This window comes from Dendropsophus ebraccatus, chromosome 2 (genome assembly GCF_027789765.1).
Source record: "Dendropsophus ebraccatus isolate aDenEbr1 chromosome 2, aDenEbr1.pat, whole genome shotgun sequence".
Taxonomy (NCBI): domain Eukaryota; kingdom Metazoa; phylum Chordata; class Amphibia; order Anura; family Hylidae; genus Dendropsophus; species Dendropsophus ebraccatus.
The window spans coordinates 145336525-145355854 of record NC_091455.1 but is presented as its reverse complement, the minus strand read 5'-3'; the positions used below and the strand labels follow the sequence as shown (position 1 = coordinate 145355854).

Genomic DNA, 19330 nt, shown 5'->3' with positions numbered 1-19330 from the left:
ACTTTTAATAAATATGCATTAAAAACATATTAACATAAAGATAGTATACCCCTCCACAACACAACTCACACACCAATCTATCCCTGCTCGCTAAGGGGACCATTGAGGTAGACGCCCTAACAAGGGCGGCCCCTGCCCCATGCTACGCCCTAACCAAGACTCTACATTCACCCTTGTATTGGTCCCAGCAATAAAAGGGAAAGTGTAGGGTACTTATTATAGGGCTTATGCAATACGTTTAAGACATTTACTTCTGGCCATATGCATCATTTTGTAGTACCTCTTTGGCATTGATCCAGTGTTGTGGAGGGGTATACTATCTTCATGTTGATATTTTTAAATGCATATTTGTTAAAAGTTAATTCTTATTGGAATACCAGTCTGTGATTAGTCGTTTGCTCCAGGTATTGTGTTGACAGCCAGGTGGCTGAGGATTTATCTGTGCATATTTACCATTGTCCTTTGTCTGGAAATTTGTAGTACTGTGTAGTCCCAAAAAAGATACTTAAAAGTATCAGATGTGTCCATAAATATGATCTACAAATGCCAAAATAAGCATTGATATACGTATGCGTGTCTCTAAAATAAATTATTACTTTTAGAGATGCGCATATGTATATTAATTCTTATTGATCAGTGCAGTGATCCACATGCCTACTGTCCTTAAGAGAGTGGGAGAGAGTGATGTCACTGCAGAGGGCTATTATATAGGTTCATAAGGAGGCATGCTTCAAGAATCAAAGGATCAGTGCACAAGAGGGCTATAAGACAACCTTCAGTGCACCAAACCTGCACCAAAAAGTGACTTAACAGAAATGGAAAAAAAAAGTTTTTTTGTAAATACCTATTTCTTTTTAAATAATATCATACGATTTCGAAGTAACGTTTTTTTTTGTTTTTTTTTTAAATAACGATCAGCGTTTAGACGGAACTATATATTGTACGGAAAAATCGTTTTGCGATCCCTTAAGCCTATCTCGCATATAGGTTAAATCGGAGAACGACACCGATCTGCGGAACTATCTACGATTTTTTTGCGAACAACGATTTAAGAACATGTTGTAAGATCAAAATGAACAATTTCTCGCTCGTTTGATCGTTCACTGCATTTACACGTATGATTATCGTTCAAATTCGTGCAAATTCGAACGATAATCCTGCCGTGTAAACGCAGCACTAGGTAGTGTAGGGACAAGCCCTTAACTAGTAACACCCAGTTGGCTATTTAGTTTTAGATTTTTAGTAAGAATAACAAAGGAAAGGAACACTGTAGAGCTATGAGTAAAGGTCTTCTAAAATTGACATGGGGAATTCAAGTATTTACTAAAACAGATCAGGAGAAGACACGTGTCCTCTTTTAAAAGGGTTTTAAAAGGCTGAAACCTTTATATATATTTGTACACATCTTTAAATTGCCTTTGAGCAGATAGGTAGCGGTGATGGGGTGGGGGGTGGCAGAGTAAAATGGGTTGTGAAGTGCTCCATTAAGTTGCATTCACTAAGTGCTATATATGAAGGAGTGAGTTTGTTATATAATGGATGATCTTGCATACAGAAGAGAAATCTTTCTCACTCTTTACCTATACTCTGTACATGTAGGCAGATTCAGGAATAAGAAGCTGCTCTATCAACTCCAGGTTCTGTTTAATGAAGCTGAAAACCCCTGATCAAATATAGCAAAAAATCTATTCATTTCTTCTACAATGAATGCTACAGTTTGGGGAAATTGTTGGATCACCCAAAAGGTTAGATATTGTACAGTTCTACATCTTGGTTTATTTTCTGGAACATATGATAATTTTATTGCATTTTACGTTAAGCAAATTAGATTTTGTAAACATTTAAGATATTTGTAAGGTAAATGCCCCTACCTCTCCACTCGTGGCACGGTCCCCTCTAAAAAAAAAAAAAAAAAAAAAAGAAAATGTGGGTTAGTTCAAAACAACCTGCTTTAAAAAAAAAAAAAAAAAAAAAAAAAAAAGCTGACTGAACTTAACTTATCTAAATTGTAACAGAGGCAAAGCTAATGTTCACAAACATTACAGATCTAGGATGTCGCTTAGATTTTTACAGGTTCTTAAGCAGATGGAGCCGTGCCTAAAGAACTTATCAGGGTACCAAGATGTTGGCACAAATACTGAAAACAAATTGGAAAACTTTCAAAACAAATTGCTATTTTTATGCCGTTCATGGAATGTTTTAATACCAAAGGTTATTACAATTACAGAGATATGTATAATACATTTCTTACACTACTACAGATGTTCAGAATGGGCTTTGCAGCATTGTCAGCCTGCTCTAGAGGCACATGGTCTGGGCTTATCTTCCAATATACAGATCACTGTTTAAAGACATTTTGGCCAGTATCACTACTGCTATCACTCTCTGGGTCTCTTAGCTGAAGATGCATAGATACAACACTTAAAGTGACTCTGTACCCACAATCTGCCCCCCCCCCAAACCACTTGTAACTTTGACACAAGGCTGCAAGTTTAAAAGTTGTTTTTAGGACAATAACTGCATCACCCGCCGAACGGACCCCAGGACAGATCTTGGATTAAAAGCAGCTATCCTAAGTGGTTTGGGGGTCAGATTGTGGGCACAGAGTTGTTTTTAGGATATTTCCCCGCAAGAAGAAGCACAGTTCTATGTTGGTTAGTATGGTCAAAATATATAGACATAGATAATATGGATGTTACAAATAACTTCTTCTGTTTGAAGCTATTATTTATAAAACAGAGAAACTGTCCTGGAAAATCTGATCAGGTCTGGGGCTGAAATGCAGCTCATCTTCCATTAATTACTCTACACTGTGTATGTGAAGATTACCCTCACCACCTGTACTCCATCCTTGGATGGCATGAATGTAAGATGATGTATATTTTTATTGCTTTTGGTATAACCCAATTCCTACAATGTAACCCACTCATATCATGTAATCCATAATCTGTAATCATACATGTGCCTATTTGCTATGTACGGTTATGATTTATTGTATAGCATACCAAATATAGTTTTTCTACAAAAAGCAACCATGGCATGCAATGCTTTTCTTCCTTGAGAGTTTTAAATGAACACGTATGTTACTTGTGACCAAGTGATGTGCAGTGCTGCTTGCTGTGCATCATCATGCCTTTTAAGTTAGGGACCCATGTGAATCAAGAACTGAGAAGTGGTGTGTGGGCTTATAAACTTTGATTAAATTGTAACTAACCCCTGATGTTAACATAGTGCTGAGAAGCAGATGATCAGTGTTAGGCATTTGGATGTGCCGCCGTGTTTGATTTTTCTTTTCATGGAATTACAAGTGGTGTACAGTTATTACCTTTATATACTTTCAGTGTGAACTAACCCTATGACAGGAACTGCACTGATACAGGACTTCAGTCTCTTAACCAAATTTGAGGTACAGCTTTTATGTATATGTTAGTTCCACATAATACTGTAAGGAGGAGGCTACAGTGGAAGATAACATACAAAATTCATATAAAAAAAAATACACATCTCTCTGTTTACTTTACAAAACTGATCTAGAATGTTACCATTCTCTCTAAGGTACTTAACCTCTTAAGGACGGAGCCAATTTTCGTTTTTGCGTTTTCGTTTTTTTCCTCCTTGTGCTTAAAAGGCCATAGCACTTGGATTTTTTTTCACCTAGAGACCCACATGGGCCCTTATTTTTTGCGTCACTAATTGTACTTTGCAATGACAGACTGAATTTTTGCATAAAGTACACTGCAAAACCAGCAAAAAATTCAATGTGTGGTGAAATTGACAAAAAAAAAATGGATTTTTTTTTTTATTTAGGGGTTTTTTGTTTTTACGCCATTCGCCCTGGAGTAAAACTGACTTGTTATGCATGTTCCTCAAGTCGTTATGATTACAACGATATATAACATGTATAACTTTTATATTATCTGATGGCCTGTAAAAAGTTCAAACCATTGTTAACAAATATATGTTCCTTAAAATCGCTCTATTTCCAGGCTTATAGCGCTTTTATCCTTTGGTCTATGGGGCTGTGGGAGGTGTCATTTCTTTGCCTCATCATGTTTACTTTCTATCGGTACCTTGATTGCGCATATACGACTTTTTGATCGCTTTTTATTACATTTTTTCTGGACACACGGCGATACCAAACCTGTTTATTTATTTTTGTTTAAAACCTGTTTATTTATTTTTGTTTTTTACACATATACTAGAAGCCCCCCTGGGGGACTTCTAGTATATACACTTTGATCTCTCATTGAGATCTTTTCTGTATACTTATACAGCAATGATCAATGAGATCGGTACTCTGATGCTTTCGGCTGCTGCAGACGAAAGCATCCGAGTGCCGAGTTGGGATCAGCGCCATTTTGGACAACGTCCCGGAGGAGCGATCCACCCCACTAGACACCAGGGAAGTGCTGCATCCGGTAATCGGATGCAGCTGTCATCTTTGACAGCTGCATCCGATTACTGTATTAACGCGGCCGCGCGGCCCCACTCTGAACACCTGTACCCGTACGTCATGCGCCCGTAAGAGGAGTTCAGAGCGGGGCGGCGCGGCGACCCCGCTATGAACCGCCATGGTTCCGAGTGTCGCTTGTAGCCCGGGACCGCGGGTATTAGCGGGCATGGTCCGATCGCCGTGCCCGCTAATACAGTAATCAGATGCAGCTGTCAAAACATGACAGCTGCATCCGATTACTGGATGCAGCATTTCCCTGGTGTCTAGTGGGTGAGATCGCTCCTCCGGGAGCGAACTCCGTAACTCCAAGATGGCGCCATCCCCCGCTCGGCACTTGCTTGTTTTCGGCTGCAGCAGCCGAAAGCAAAGGAGTGCCGATCTCATTGATCTTTGCTGTATAACTATACAGCAAAGATCTCAATGAGAGAACAAAGTGTATATACTAGAAGTTCCCCAGGGGGGCTTCTAGTATATGTATAAAAAAAAAAATATAGTATTGTTATTAGTAAAAAGCCCCCTCCCCTAATAAAAGTTTGAATCACCCCCCTTTTCCCAGGTTTTAAATAAAAGTAAATAAATAAATAAATAAATAAACATGTTTGCTATTGCCGCGTGCGTAATCGCTCGAACTATTAATTAATCACATTCCTGATCTCGTACGGTAAACGGCGTAAGCTTAAAAAAATCCCAAATTGCAAAATTGCGCATTTTTGGTCGCATCAAATCCAGAAAAAATGTAATAAAAAGCGATCAAAAAGTTGTATATGCGCAATCAAAGTACCGATAGAAAAAACACATCATAGCGCAAAAAATGACACCTGACACAGCCCCATAGACCAAAGGATAAAAGCGCTATAAGCCTGGGAATGGAGCGATTTTAAGGAATATTTGTTAACAATGGTTTGAATTTTTTACAGGCCATCAGATACAAGAAAAGTTATACATGTTATATATCGTTTTAATCGTAACGACTTGAGTAACGAATGGCGTAAAAAGACAATCCCTCCAAATAAAAGAAATGCGTTTTTTGTTGTTTTTTTTTTATTTTTTCTGGTTTCGCAGTGTACTTTATGCAAAAATTCAGCCGGTCATTGCAAAGTACAATTAGAGACGCAAAAAATAAGGGCTCATGTGGGTTTCTAGGTGGAAAAAACGAAAACGCAAAAACTAAAAGTGGCCCTGTCATTAAAAGGTTAAAACACTAGTTTTGTCTGGATATAGTTTTTGACAGATTTTTAATGCATTGTTAAGGTTGAAAAATTACACAGATCAATCCAACCTATAATCCTAAAGGCCCTATTCCCCGGGCAGACATAGAGGAGCAAATGAGCGCTCGCTGCTGCAGCTATTCCACGTGGCAGCAGCGAGCGGGTGAGTCTGGGGGGCCACAGGGCGGCTGCCCGGGTGATCGCTAGATCGTCCGGGCAGCCCTCAGCAGCGACCTGCTGCTGCCGCTCCTATTCCACGGAGCGATGGCAGCATATCGTTGCTGTAGGAGTCATTTGTCTTTCAAACATGTTGAACGATGTCGGCTGATCGTCGCCTTCTATTCCATGGGACGATTACCGCCCGTAACAGCCGATATCGGCCGAATACAGCTGATAATCGTTCCGTCGAATAGGGCCTTTACACTGTTGATCCAGGGAACGAAAAAACCCATATGAGGTGGATGACAATAACCTCCATGACAAAGGAAAAATTCCTTTCCAACTCCAAATATGGTAACCAGAATAAATCCCTAGATCAATGTCCCACCTCCTGAAACTCAGTACACAAAACTTGTAATAATATATCTTTCGTGAAAGGCATCCAGGAACCTCTAACTTTTTTTAACAAGCCAACCATCACAACCTCATGTGGTGTCACAGTCTCATTGTTCTTACAATTGCCTATCGTGATGGCCCTTTTTGCAGACATATTTAGCGGGATACCCATTTATCATTCTGATATGCTTTGAGGTAAAAAGATCACAAGAAATACAGTGCTGTTCAAAGGAATTAGGCAGGTGTCAAACAAATGCTGCAAAGTAAGAAAGCATTCAAACATAGAAGTGTTATTACTTCATTTTTACCAATTACCAAAATGCTGAAAGAATTAACAGGAGATAATTTAAATCAAATGTACTGTATTATCCTGGTTGAGCTAACTGATATATATAGTTTGTGTAAAAGTTTAACTTGTAACTTATTCACTGAAATCTCTGCTCTTTGAGGCTGAACATTCCAGTGGTGGGCCTCACCTGATGAGTCAGCATGCATCCAGAAGCAGCTGTCAAACATCGAGACCACTCACTGGACCCCTACACCCAGGATAACAAAAGTTCATGTTCCTGGAGGGGTATGGAAATTATTTTCTTTTACTAGGTAACTGGTAAAAAAAATTATTTAGAAAGTCTCCAGGTAAACCGGGCTGTATGAGTTACCAATCTAGACTTAAAAAAAAAATAATAAATCACAAAGCCTAAGTAATTGTGTAACTTCTTTCCTTGATTTTCCTACATTAAACCAAATTTGCCTTTTCTTCAGCTTTCCAAAAAAAAAAAAACCCTTCAAATCCCTTTCATCAAAAAATGACGCCACTGCCACATTCAGCTGACTTTTTGCTTGTGTGAAATGCAGTGATAACAGCTAAAAGGACACATCCCGCTGTCTGGTTACATCTGATGCTGTGTCAAGTGACTAAGTCCTTAAAGCCTAATCAGCAGTAGGCCTTCAAGCCCTTGGAGATAAATCTGCTCACTGTATTACACAGGTCTTAACTGCTACTGGCATGTAGCCATTAAAATGTTAGTGTTCACAAGACATCAAACTTAAAAGGTAGAATAAGTTGCACAGTCTGTCAGAAGGTTTAGAAATAGAGAGACTTGACATGCAGGTCATCAAGAAAAGATGATAACTGCACAATCTAGCTACATATGGGGATATTTTTAATACTGCAGAAATAGGCAAATTTAATAAAAAAAAAGCGAAAAAAAGGTCACTTTCGTACATTGAGCAGGAACTCTACTAATGTCTGGCAGCAGAAACTCGTGCTTTGGCCCTTGTGTATCTGCATTCAGCTTTGCATTGGGTTGCATTGTGTTAAAGGATTTTTTGTTTTATAGGACAACATGAACGTATATTATTCTGCAAGGTTTTGGTCCCTGGAGGTCTCCCCTATTGCAGGCCATGGCTAACTCACTCAAATTTCTGAGAAATTGTAATTGTTTTTATGTGTTCTCATGCCTCGTTGTTGGACTTAATAAAAATTATTCATCTGTTAGATGAACAAATAGTGTTTACCAAAGTATTCTGTTGTGCTCCTTCTCTTTGTAAATTCTATGTACACTACAGTTCAAAAGTTTGGGGTCACATTGAAATGTCCTTATTTTTGAAGGAAAAGCACTGTACTTTTCAATGAAGATAACTTTAAACTAGTCCTAACTTTAAACAAATACACTCTATACATTGCTAATGTGGTAAATGACTATTCTAGCTGCAAATGTCTGTTTTTTTGTGCAATATCTACATAGGTGTATAGAGGCCCATTTTCAGCAACTATCACTCCAGTGTTCTAATGGTACAATGTGTTTGCTAATTGGCTCAGAAGGCTAATTGATGATTAGAAAACCCTTGTGCAATCATGTTCACACATCTGAAAACAGTCTAGCTCGTTACAAAAGCTACAAAACTGACCTTCCTTTGAGCAGATTGTGTTTCTGGAGCATCACATTTGTGGGGTCAATTAAACGCTCAAAATGGCCAGAAAAAGAGAACTTTCATCTGAAACTCGACATTCTATTCTTGTTCTTAGAAATGAAGGCTATTCTATGCGAGAAATTGCTAAGAAATTGAAGATTTCCTACAACGGTGTGTACTACTCCCTTCAGAGGACAGCACAAACAGGCTCTAACCAGAGTAGAAAAAGAAGTGGGAGGCCGCGTTGCACAACTAAGCAAGAAGATAAGCACATTAGAGTCTCTAGTTTGAGAAACAGACGCCTCACAGGTCCCCAACTGGCATCTTCATTAAATAGTACCTGCAAAACACCAGTGTCAACATCTACAGTGAAGAGGCGGCTGCGGGATTTTGGGCTTCAGGGCAGAGTGGCAAAGAAAAAGCCATATCTGAGACTGGCCAATCAAAGAAAAAGATTAAGATGGGTAAAAGAACACAGACATTGGACAGAGGAAGACTGGAAAAAAGTGTTGTGGATGGATGAATCCAAGTTTGAGGTGTTTGGATCACAAAGAAGAACATTTGTGAAACGCAGAACAAATGAAAAGATGTCTGGTCTGGGGTTGCTTTGGTGCTGGTAAGGTGGGAGATTTGTACTGGGTAAAAGGGATTCTGAATAAGGAAGGCTATCTCTCAATTTTGCAACACCATGCCATACCCAGTGGACAGCGCTTGATTGGAGCCAATTTCATCCTACAACAGGACAATGACCCTAAACACACCTCCAAATTGTGCAAGAACTATTTACAGCAGAAGCAGGCAGCTGGTATTCTATCGGTAATGGAGTGGCCAGCGCAGTCACCAAATCTGAACCCCATTGAGCTGTTGTGGGAGCAGCTTGACCGTATGGTACGCCAGAAGTGCCCATCCAACCAATCCAACTTGTGGGAGCTGCTTCTAGAAACGTGGGGTGCAATTTCTCCAGCTTACCCCAACAGATTAATAGCTAGAATGCCAAAGGCGTGCAATGCTGTAATTGCTGCAAAAGGTGGATTCTTTGACGAAAGCAAAGTGTGATGTAAAAACAATGTTATTTCAAATACAAATCATTATTTCTAACCTTGTCAATGTCTTGACTCTATTTTCTATTCATTTCACAACATATGGTGGTGAATAAGTGTGACTTTTTATGGAAAACACAAAATTGTTTGGGTGACCCAAACTTTTGAACGGTAGTGTAACTGTACATGAATGAGTTGTTAGCATCCTTTCTTACACTATATTTTTGCTGTCCCCCTCTTTTTTGTGTACAAAAATATATTTAATTATTCTTAATATTATAAATGACAATCAGGAATATTAGAAAACAGAACATGTTTCAGGATCTAACTCTAATCAGTAAAATAATCTAGGTAGGGAATTCACTTTTAATCTACATACTTCATAAGCAATGATTTGGGATTACAGACGAAATTCATTTTAGGTCTTATTGCTATAATCAGCAGTCACATTTTATGTGGTCCCTATTGAAAGTGTTCCGAATCGTCTGAAAAGTCATGTGTGACGCTCTTAGGTTTCATTATTTTTATATTTATTCCGTGAATTTCAGTAAGAATGTGATAAGCGCCAAATTATTTTGCTTGTCGCTATTTGGAATATTTATCTATTCCATGACTTCATACAAAATACACAGTGTTGGGTCTTCTCTCAGGGTCAGCATTTTTTGTTACAAATCTGATTGCAATTTTACTTTTTTTTTTTTTTTGCAAAGGTGCATGACGGTGACTCTTCCCCCCCCCCCCCATAGACAGCTTGTGTGCAATAAACCTTATTTTTAAATTTTCAAAGACCATAAAAAGTCCTAAAACACCTGAGCAACCACACTATTCAATGTTAAACACCTAAGTAAGGCTTCTTGGTCAGTGTGGTAAAGAGGTATATGCAGTGAAATAATATCCCCTAGTGGCCTCCACTGAACTGGCAGTTACTAAAAGACTAAATAAATAATAACTCTATAGTAGCTAAAGAACATAAGAAGTTGTGTCACTCACCTTTGTAGTATGAAAAATAGTGCCTTTATTCACAAGTATCAATGTCGATACCGCGATAGAGCTGTGGGGACAGACGCCAGGATCACAGCAAACAAACAGCTGTTTCACCCTTAGGGTGGGTTCACAGTGCGTTTTTGCAATCGGTTTAGCGGATACAGTTTCTTTAACGACCCAAAAAAAATTGTGTCAGTAACGTTTTGTGTCCGTAAAAAAAAAACGGATTCCGTTTTGATACCTTTTTTTATAATGGAAGTCAATGGAAAAACGGATGCACACAAATGCATCTGTTTTTCATCCGCTTTTTGCAAAAAAAAAAAAAAAAAAAAAAAAAAAAAAAAAAAAAAAAAAAAAAAAACGGATTGCAAAAACGCAGTGTGAACCCAGACTTACCCGGCTTCTTCTAGGTCTAAATATAGCCCGGTAAGAGAAAAACAGGTGTAACCCATTTCTTGTGATCTTGGCGTCTGTCCCCTCAGCTCTATTGCGGTATCGACATGGATACTTGTAAATAAAAGCACTATTTTTCATACTACAGTGGTGAGTGCCGCAACTTCTTATTTTCTTAAGCTACTATGGACTGTTGAAAATTTCTAAGGCTGAGCCCACCACTAGAAGTTAGTAGCCCTCAATAACCTGCACAGGTGGACTTCTCACATGCTGTTGAGAGCAAGTCTCTGGAACTAGAGGTATATTTCTGTGTCGGTTACTGTGTCTTATTTGACATTTTGAATAACTCTAGGTTTCAGCTTTAAAGTGACACTGTCACCCCCTTTTGTGCATTCTTACATCTCTACACAGGTGTAAAGGGTACATTTAGCAGTTTTCATACCTTATTTTATATCATACGTCATGGTGCTTGTTCAAGTAATAAGTGATCTTTTATGAACTGCAGATTGTGTTAAGTGTTAAGATTGCCACTGTTGGTCCCGCCCCTTGGTGGCCATTGGTGGGCCGACCTAGACCTTTAGGCCAGCCTGTTCCAATGGCTGGTGAGGGGGCAGGGCCAACAGTGGCATTGTGGGCGGGGCTAAATGGCACTTATGCCGCGAGGTCCCGCCCACTTAACATAATCTGCAGTTGATAAAAGATGACTTTTTACTTGAACAAGCAGCATGACATATGATATAAAATAAGGTATGAAAAATGCTAAATTTACACCTGTGTAGAGATGTCAGAATGCCCAAAGGGGGTGACAGTGTCACTTTAACATACACTATTTGCTTATACATATTTTTGGAAGTATGTTTGTGGAGAAAGTAAAGTAAGAAAAATACCTGTTATCTTGTTCCCCACTGTTTTTCTGTGTACTTGATGTAATAATATCTTTAAGTGTCTAAAAGAAATAAGCAAATCAATGCATGAGAGAAGATGTATCATTCAGTGGCAGAAAGTTGCCAATTTGCTCTGTTGTCAAAAAGTAACATGAATTAAAGTGAATGTCTTAAATTAGAACCAAGAACCGCAATTTTACATGTGCAGTAAATATAGCAGTAATGCAGTTGTAACATGTCCTGTGAGTGTAATATATTATCTGCGTTTCTATGATATTTCATAAATATCCTATGGTCCAGAATATTTAATAATGCAGCAACATCATGTCTCATTTATCTTGACTTAAAAGATTTCATTTTAGTAAGGGTAATTGAAATATACTGTCATCCTACTATTAATAGTACTTACCGACACACAAATGGCTAAAAAGACAAGGATAACTACTGGGAGTAAGAGCGTCTTTAAATATCTCCATGGTGTCTAAAAATAAAACCAGAAAGATACTGCTTCAGATAAATTCATTTACTTAAAGCGAATGTACCATGGAGCTACAGGGTGAGCTCAATGCAGGCTAAAGTATGGGAAGGGAGCAAGGAAACAGCCCTCAAAAGATAACAAGCTTGGGAAAGTCTGACACGTTATACTGGAAGTGTTTTTCTTGGTTCAAGCGCATATACAAGTGCATCCTAATAAATTAGAATATCAATGTTTTTTTTTTTTTTTCAGCAATCTCAGAAAATTAGAATAATTAACTCAAAACACCTGCAAAGGCTTCCTAAGCATCCAAAAAGGTCCCTTAATCTGGTTCAGTATGCAACAAAATCATGTGGAAGACTGCTGACACGACAGATATCTAGAAAGTAGTCACTTACACACCCCACAAAGAGGGAAATCCCCAAAAGGTCATTGCTAAAGAAGCTGGCTGTTCTCAGAGTGCTGTATCAAAGCCTATTAATGGAAAGTTGAGTGGAAGGAAAAAGTGTGGTAGAAAAAGGTGCACAAGCAACTGGGATAACTGCAGCCTTGAGAGTATTGTAAAGAAAAATCCATTCACAATTTTGAGGGAGATTGACAAGGAGTGGACTGCTGCTGGAGTCTATGCTTCAAGGGCCACCACAGACAGATGTCTGCAGGACATGTGCTACAAGTGTCACATTCCATGTGTCAAGCCACTCCTGACCAATAAACAATGCCAGAAGGGCCAGGGAGGAAAATAATTGAACTTTGCTCAGTGGTCAAAGATGTTGTTTTCAGATGAAAGGTTTTTTTGCATTTCATTTGGAACTCAATGTCCCAGAGTCTGGAGGAAGAGTGGAGAGACACACAATTCAAGCTGCTTGAGGTCTAGTGTGAAGTTTCCACAATCAGTGATGGTTTGGGGGCCAAGTCATCTGCTGGGATAGGTCCACTATGTTTTATCAAGACCAATGCCATTGCAGCTACCTACCAAGGAATATTAGAGCACTGGACTTGGTACCTGTCCACACTGCCACAAGTATAGGGTACTGTTAAGAGAAAGATGAGAGACACCAGACCCACAATGCAGATGAGTTAAAGGCTGCTATCAAAGCAACCTGGGCTACCATTACACCTTTGCACTGCCACAGGCTGATTGCCTCCATGCCACGCCACATTGATGCAGTCATTCATGCAAAAGGAGCCCCAACCACGTATTGAGTGCATTTACTGTAATGCTTTTCATTTTTGGCCAACATTTCTGTGTTATTTTTATACACTAGAAACAGTTCACTCTGCAATGACTTTAAATAATATATAGTGAAGGAACTAATTATTTGATCCCTGGCTGATTTTTTTAAAGTTTGCCCACTGACAAAGGCATGAACAGTCTGTAATATTAAGGTTAGGCTAGTTTTAACAGTGAGCAATAGAATATTAAAAATAAAATCGAGAAAATCACATTGTATGAGTTATATAAATGTATCCTGGATCATGAGGAAGGTGCGAGATCAGCCTTGAACTATATGGTGAGATCTTGTTAATGATCTCAAGGCAGCTGGGACCACTGTCACCAAAAAAACCATTGGTAACGTATTACGGCGTAATGGATTAAAATCCTGCAGTGCCCACAAAGTCCCACTACTTAACCCTTAGGGGACACAGCCAGTTTTCATTTTTGCGTTTTCGTTTTTCCCTCCTCGTGTATATAAGGCCATAGCGCCTGCATTTTTCCACCTAGAGACCCAAATGAGCCCTTATTTTTTGCGCAACTAATTGTACTTTGCTAAGGCAGATGTAATTTTTGCCTAAAATGTGCCGGGAAACCAGAAAAAAATTATATGTGTGGTGAAATTGAAAAAAAAAACGCATTTCTTTTATTTGGGGGAAATGTGTTTTTACGCCATTCGCCCTGGGGTAAAACTGACTTGTTATGCATGTTCCTCAAGTCGTTACGATTAAAACGATATGTAACATGTATAACTTATATTGTATCTGATGGCCTGTATAAAATTCAAACCGTTGTTAACCAATATACGTTCCTTAAAATCGCTCCATTCCCGGGCTTATAGCGCTTTTATCCTTTGGTCTATGGGTCTGTGTGAGGTGTCATTTTTTGCGCCATGATGTGATCTTTCTATCGGTACCTTGATTGCGCATATATGACTTTTTGATCGCTTTTTATTACAATTATTCTGGATTTGATGCGACCAAAAATGCGCAATTTTGCACTTTGGGATTTTTTTGTGCTGACGCCGTTTACCGTGTGAGATCAGGAATGTGATTAATTAATAGTTCGGGCGATTACGCACGCGGCGATAGCAAACATGTTTGTTTATTAATTTATTTATTTATTTTTATTTATAAAATGGGGAAAGGGGGGTGATTCAGACTTTTATTAGGGGAGGGGGTTTTGTGTTATTAAAAATACTTTTTTCTTTTACTTTAGACATATACTAGAAGCCCCCCTGGGGGGCTTCTAGTATATGCACTCTGATCTCTCATAGAGATCCATGCAGTATAGTTATACTGCATGAATCCATGAGATCGGTGTTCTATTACTTTTGGCTGCTGCAGCCAAAAGCAATAGAATGCCGAGCCGGGATCAGCGCCATTACGGAGCAGACCCCGGCCCGGTATGGATGCAGGGATCGCCCCCCCGCAATCGCGCCGCAGGGGGGCGATCCCCCCACTAGACCACCAGGCATGTATAACCGCAAGTATTTAGAAGCAGCTGTCAACTTTGACAGCTGCTTCTAAGTACTTAATTAGCGGGCACGGCGATCGGACCGTGCCCGCTAATAGCCGCGAGCCCGGGCTACACGCGGCACCCGGGATCGCGGCAGTTCAGAGGGTGGTCGCCGCGCGACCCCCCTCTGAACTCCCATAGCGGCAGGAGGACGTTAAATAACGTCCTGGTGCAGCTATGGGTTAAAAAGGCACATGTGCAGGTCCATCTGAAAAGTTTGTCAGTAAACAACTGAATGATTCTCAGAGTGATTGGGAGAAGGTACTGTGGTCAGATGAGACCAAAATCTAGCTCTTTGGCATTAACTCGCCGTGTTTGGAGGAAGAAAATTGCTGCCTATGACCAAAAGAACACCATGCCCATTGTCAAGCATGGTGGTAAAAACATTATCTTATGGGGGTGTTTCTCTGCTACGAGCAAAGGACTACTTCACCAAATCAGTGAGACAATGGATTGAGCCAATTGTCTGCATCTCAATGATTTCTTATGGGAAACTTTGCTTTGGTTTAAGAGTGGATTTGGATTACAAGCACGGTCCTGATACGAATTATATTTATTATACAAACACACATTATATATATATATATATATATATATATATATATACATACATATACACACACATATACATACATACATACATACACAGAGAGAGAGAGAGAGAGAGAGAGAGAGAGAGAGAAAATGGATAGACACTAACTGTAAAGCTTCATACATGTACAGCGATCATTTTCCGTGGGCTCAGAAGTTGACCAGACGCCATCAGTAGCAAACTTCAACTTTAACATACAGCTGACAGTCTCCTGCAACAGCTGGGATAGGCACTAGCTCTAACCACTGCTATTTAACTCTTTAGATGTCACATTTAATAGAAATGGTAGCATATCTGTCTAAATAGATTGAGTGGGCTCCCTTTATCATCCCATGACCCTCTTTCCTCACTGTGAACCAACTGCAAAGTGCCAATAAAATGCTATGCTGTGCAACAGTCTTCTACTAATCATATTATTTAGCAACAGTGGTGGAGTAAATGTTAGGATATGTAAATGTACTTAAAAAAGTAGGTGCCCAAATAAAAAAAACAAACAAAACAAAACAAAAAAAACACAATCACGTTAACTATGAATCCATACCTCATTTTCCATAAAATCAAATTCAGGTGCGCAAGTATACATCAATGTGTCAAAATCCTTGTAACTTGTAAACTTTGACTTTAGTATATTGAATATATGTGCCTGGAAAAAATGCAAGCAAAATGAGCATACTTCAAAATGACAGAATAAAATTATTGAAATTATATTCACATTCGTGTTTCTGTAAAAATGTCAGGAAATGTCAAATCTAATGTTTTCATGTCATGGTCTTGTTTGAACTGTGCTATGCTTGTTTCTCCATTTAAGTTCATGTCCTTGCTTCAATGTATCTTTAGAGAAATTCCTAGAAGTGTACACTGATAATTACAGAACCATTTCAGTACTGGGATATTTTCCCTCCATTAAATGAGCTGTCTTAGCCATTTCCTGTTGGGGTATACGGATGTCACTTTTAAATATATACTGTCAGTTGCAGGAAAGAAATAGCCTTGTACCATGCACTGGATTTACTTTTAAGATTAAGAGGCGCACACTTCTCAGTAAATCCATCAAGAGACCACATGGTGGTATGCACCTTTCTCCTGGTGTGAGCTAGTCATAATGTTGATTAACCTAGTACTTCAAACCCCTGCGGTGTGTCCAGCAATCACTTACTGTACCATGTCTTCATTGCTTGTTTAGTCTAAACCTTATAGACTCTATACAGGGTAAAAGTGGTTAATATAAAAGATGAAGACCTAGGGCAACTAAGGGGTGACTGGGGCAGCTGGGAATGACAGAGCGGTGACTGTGGCAACGGGGGGGTGACTGATCTGGTCTGGGGCAACTGGGGGTGACTGAGCTGGTCTGGGGCAACTGGGGGTGACTAAGCAGGTCTGTGACAGCTGGGGGTGACTGAGGGAGACAGAGGCAGCTGGGCGTGACTGAGGGGTGACTGGGGCAGCTGGGGGTGACTGACAGGTGACTGGGGCACTGGAAGGGGGTGACTAAGGCAGGAGTGCACATAGCCCTCCTCCTCCTATCACCCTGGCACACATGTTCCCCTCCCAGCAGCACATGCAGGTCCCCTGTCTGTGGAGGAGGCAGCAGGGACTGACGGATAAGGAGATAGCGTCGCTGTGAAGTGGAATCGCGCACCCCCCGATCCCGTTGTACAGTTCCAGGACCCGCACTGACGCTATCACCCTATTCTACAGTCCCGGCTGTTAAGAGGCTGAAGGCCGCCAGCGCCGCATCTCCGGACCCCCGCCCGACACTGTGCCACGCCGCCCGCCCTGCACCTCTCTCTGGACCGCCAACCCGACACTTTACCATGCCGCCTGCCCCTCACCGCTCTGCACGCAATGATTTTTCACAAAAAACTAAATCGGTTCTAACATTCTGGGCAAATTAATTTGATTAATCATCCAGCCCTATGTAGACCAATGTACATTTTTTTCTCTCTAGAGAAAAGTAGACTAAGACATAAGAGAGATAAGCCTCTATTATTCTGGACACTTCAATGATTGATGGAAGCGCAAACCATCAGTACAGGTTTCATTTAACTTAATGACAACTACAAGATAATATCCTTCCTACTGAGAAAATTTACATTTTATAAGCAAAGTTAAGACATTTTGTTAATGCACGACTACAGTTTTGTTATCTGATACTTTCTGAATGACAATAGGCCAGAAATATTCTTCATTCATGAATGTCTCCTGATACCTAGTTTGGATGTGTGATATATGTAAAAGTGGTTATTAGCTACCTCCATAAGTCAGAGGGCATGATAACTACTTCATTGTATTCATCCAAGTCTATGGATCAAAACAATGTAAAAGACTGAAAATAAATGAATGCCAATGAACTTCTGCCACCGCGTCCACAAAATGGAGCTAGCAATGTAAAGGCCATTACACAATAGGATGGCTATCATTAATTCTTGTTGATGCCAAGGAATTATTTGCATACCTGCCTGTGAATGTAAAATTAAGTAACATGGGGAGCTCAGTGACCTTCTATGTACCAATAGGGAATCATGCACATTACAAAGTTTTGGTTTGTAGCATTCTACTACAAAACAGTGATTAGATTAGACTACTCTAACCTACACTGCAGGAAGAATAGCTCATAATTATTAGATTAACAAAAAACTCTCACCAGTAAATGAAGGGGTAACAGAGGCTTTGCCAAGGTACTCAAGTCCAAGTATCAGCATCCTCCTGAGAAAATCATGGGGACATAACAGAGCATGTGGGGTCCTAGCCATACCGCTACATTCTGCTGGTATTATGGTATCCTTTTGTTAGACCACAGTCTCCATTTACTATTAATACTACTGCATTTGTTTTCAAGAGAAAATGTTCTGTAGAATACACACTTTGGTCTATTATTTATCTTAACACTTGCATTTTCTAGATGTGTATTATTATATGGGAGTTATTTTATGATGTAATATACATATGGATTCTGAATATTGGAGAGATGCTTGTGTAAGAAATTTGGATTATGGCCCTACTTAGCATTTTTAAATGGTTTTATACTCATCAGATGTCCTTGTGAATTCTTTCTGTAATACAATTAGTATTTCTTTCTTATTTCTGGGTGTGAACTGTCCCTTGATTTGGATACTACTAGGTTGGAGTAATATCTTAAAGTGTACCTGTCGTTTTCATACAGTTCAGGTTACCTCTCTGGCTGCTGTCTGGGGATTTTGGCCGCACTCCTGCACTCTGCTGCTCTGGTGCCCAGATATTTCCCCCAGTCTCACTGCACCGGAAGCTGAATAGGCTACATCTCTCACTCACCCTTACACATGGTCAAGAGTCAATGAGCTGCATCCCAGTCTGTATTGCCGTCCCCTCGGTGTGCAAATGCTTTTTCAGAGAGGATGACAATACAGCATGAGATTCAATAATAATGGTAACCCCCCCTACGTTGCTGATAAGCCCAACCCGATGCTGATACACCTCACTCCCCGACGGTACAAGTAGCCCCCCCCCCTTTCACACACACACTCCCTGATCAGTTTTTTCTGGTCTGTAAAAGGGTTTCTGCTCTGGCACCTGCAGCTTACTGGGAGACTGAGACACAGATGTGTGCTGGGCAGGGCTGTTAATTAAATGCCTGCATTGCTCGGGCGCGTGCATGACTTACTGTGTCTCAACATTTTTGTAATGTAGAAAGAGATGAGATTTTGGCTAGTGTAACAGTGACTAAGAAATAATGTAAGCAGCGCTCTCTGGTATTAGAAAGTATAGGCTAGGTTTAAAACACATTATGGCCAAAATATTTTATTAAAGTATATTACAAGATTGTTAGTAATCCCAGGATATGTTATACAAAAAAAATATATAGATAGGTACTTTTTAATAAGATGCTAAGTACAAATACATTAGCTGTGCACACCAGTACTTTATATTTGGCTCAAGTAACAGCATACTTACATCGTCTCTAACACCAAGTATGGTTGATGTTAGTGCTTTCAAAGCAACAGTCCCTAGTATCCAAATCAACCCTTGGAGTACCTTAAAACACAAGGAAATATTAGTGTTTATTAGGCAAAGCAACTTTAGCCCTTATCACAGAAAGGTTTATAGTCACATTTCTGTCCTTGG

At 39.7% G+C, this 19330-nt stretch overlaps 1 protein-coding gene across 2 annotated transcripts in view; it reads right to left on the bottom strand.

Moving 5' to 3' along the window:
• The window catches only part of DPY19L1 (dpy-19 like C-mannosyltransferase 1), a 147705-nt gene that overhangs the window by 40324 nt on the left and 88051 nt on the right, over positions 1–19330 (bottom strand). For both annotated transcript variants that reach the window (XM_069960354.1, XM_069960353.1), the window contains exons 14-18: positions 19160–19240; positions 15771–15872; positions 11841–11912; positions 11435–11493; positions 1872–1896 (exon numbers count right to left, since the gene is read on the bottom strand). In XM_069960354.1, coding sequence (XP_069816455.1) covers positions 1872–1896; positions 11435–11493; positions 11841–11912; positions 15771–15872; positions 19160–19240 — 339 coding nt within the window. The remainder of the gene's footprint in view (positions 1–1871; positions 1897–11434; positions 11494–11840; positions 11913–15770; positions 15873–19159; positions 19241–19330) is intronic.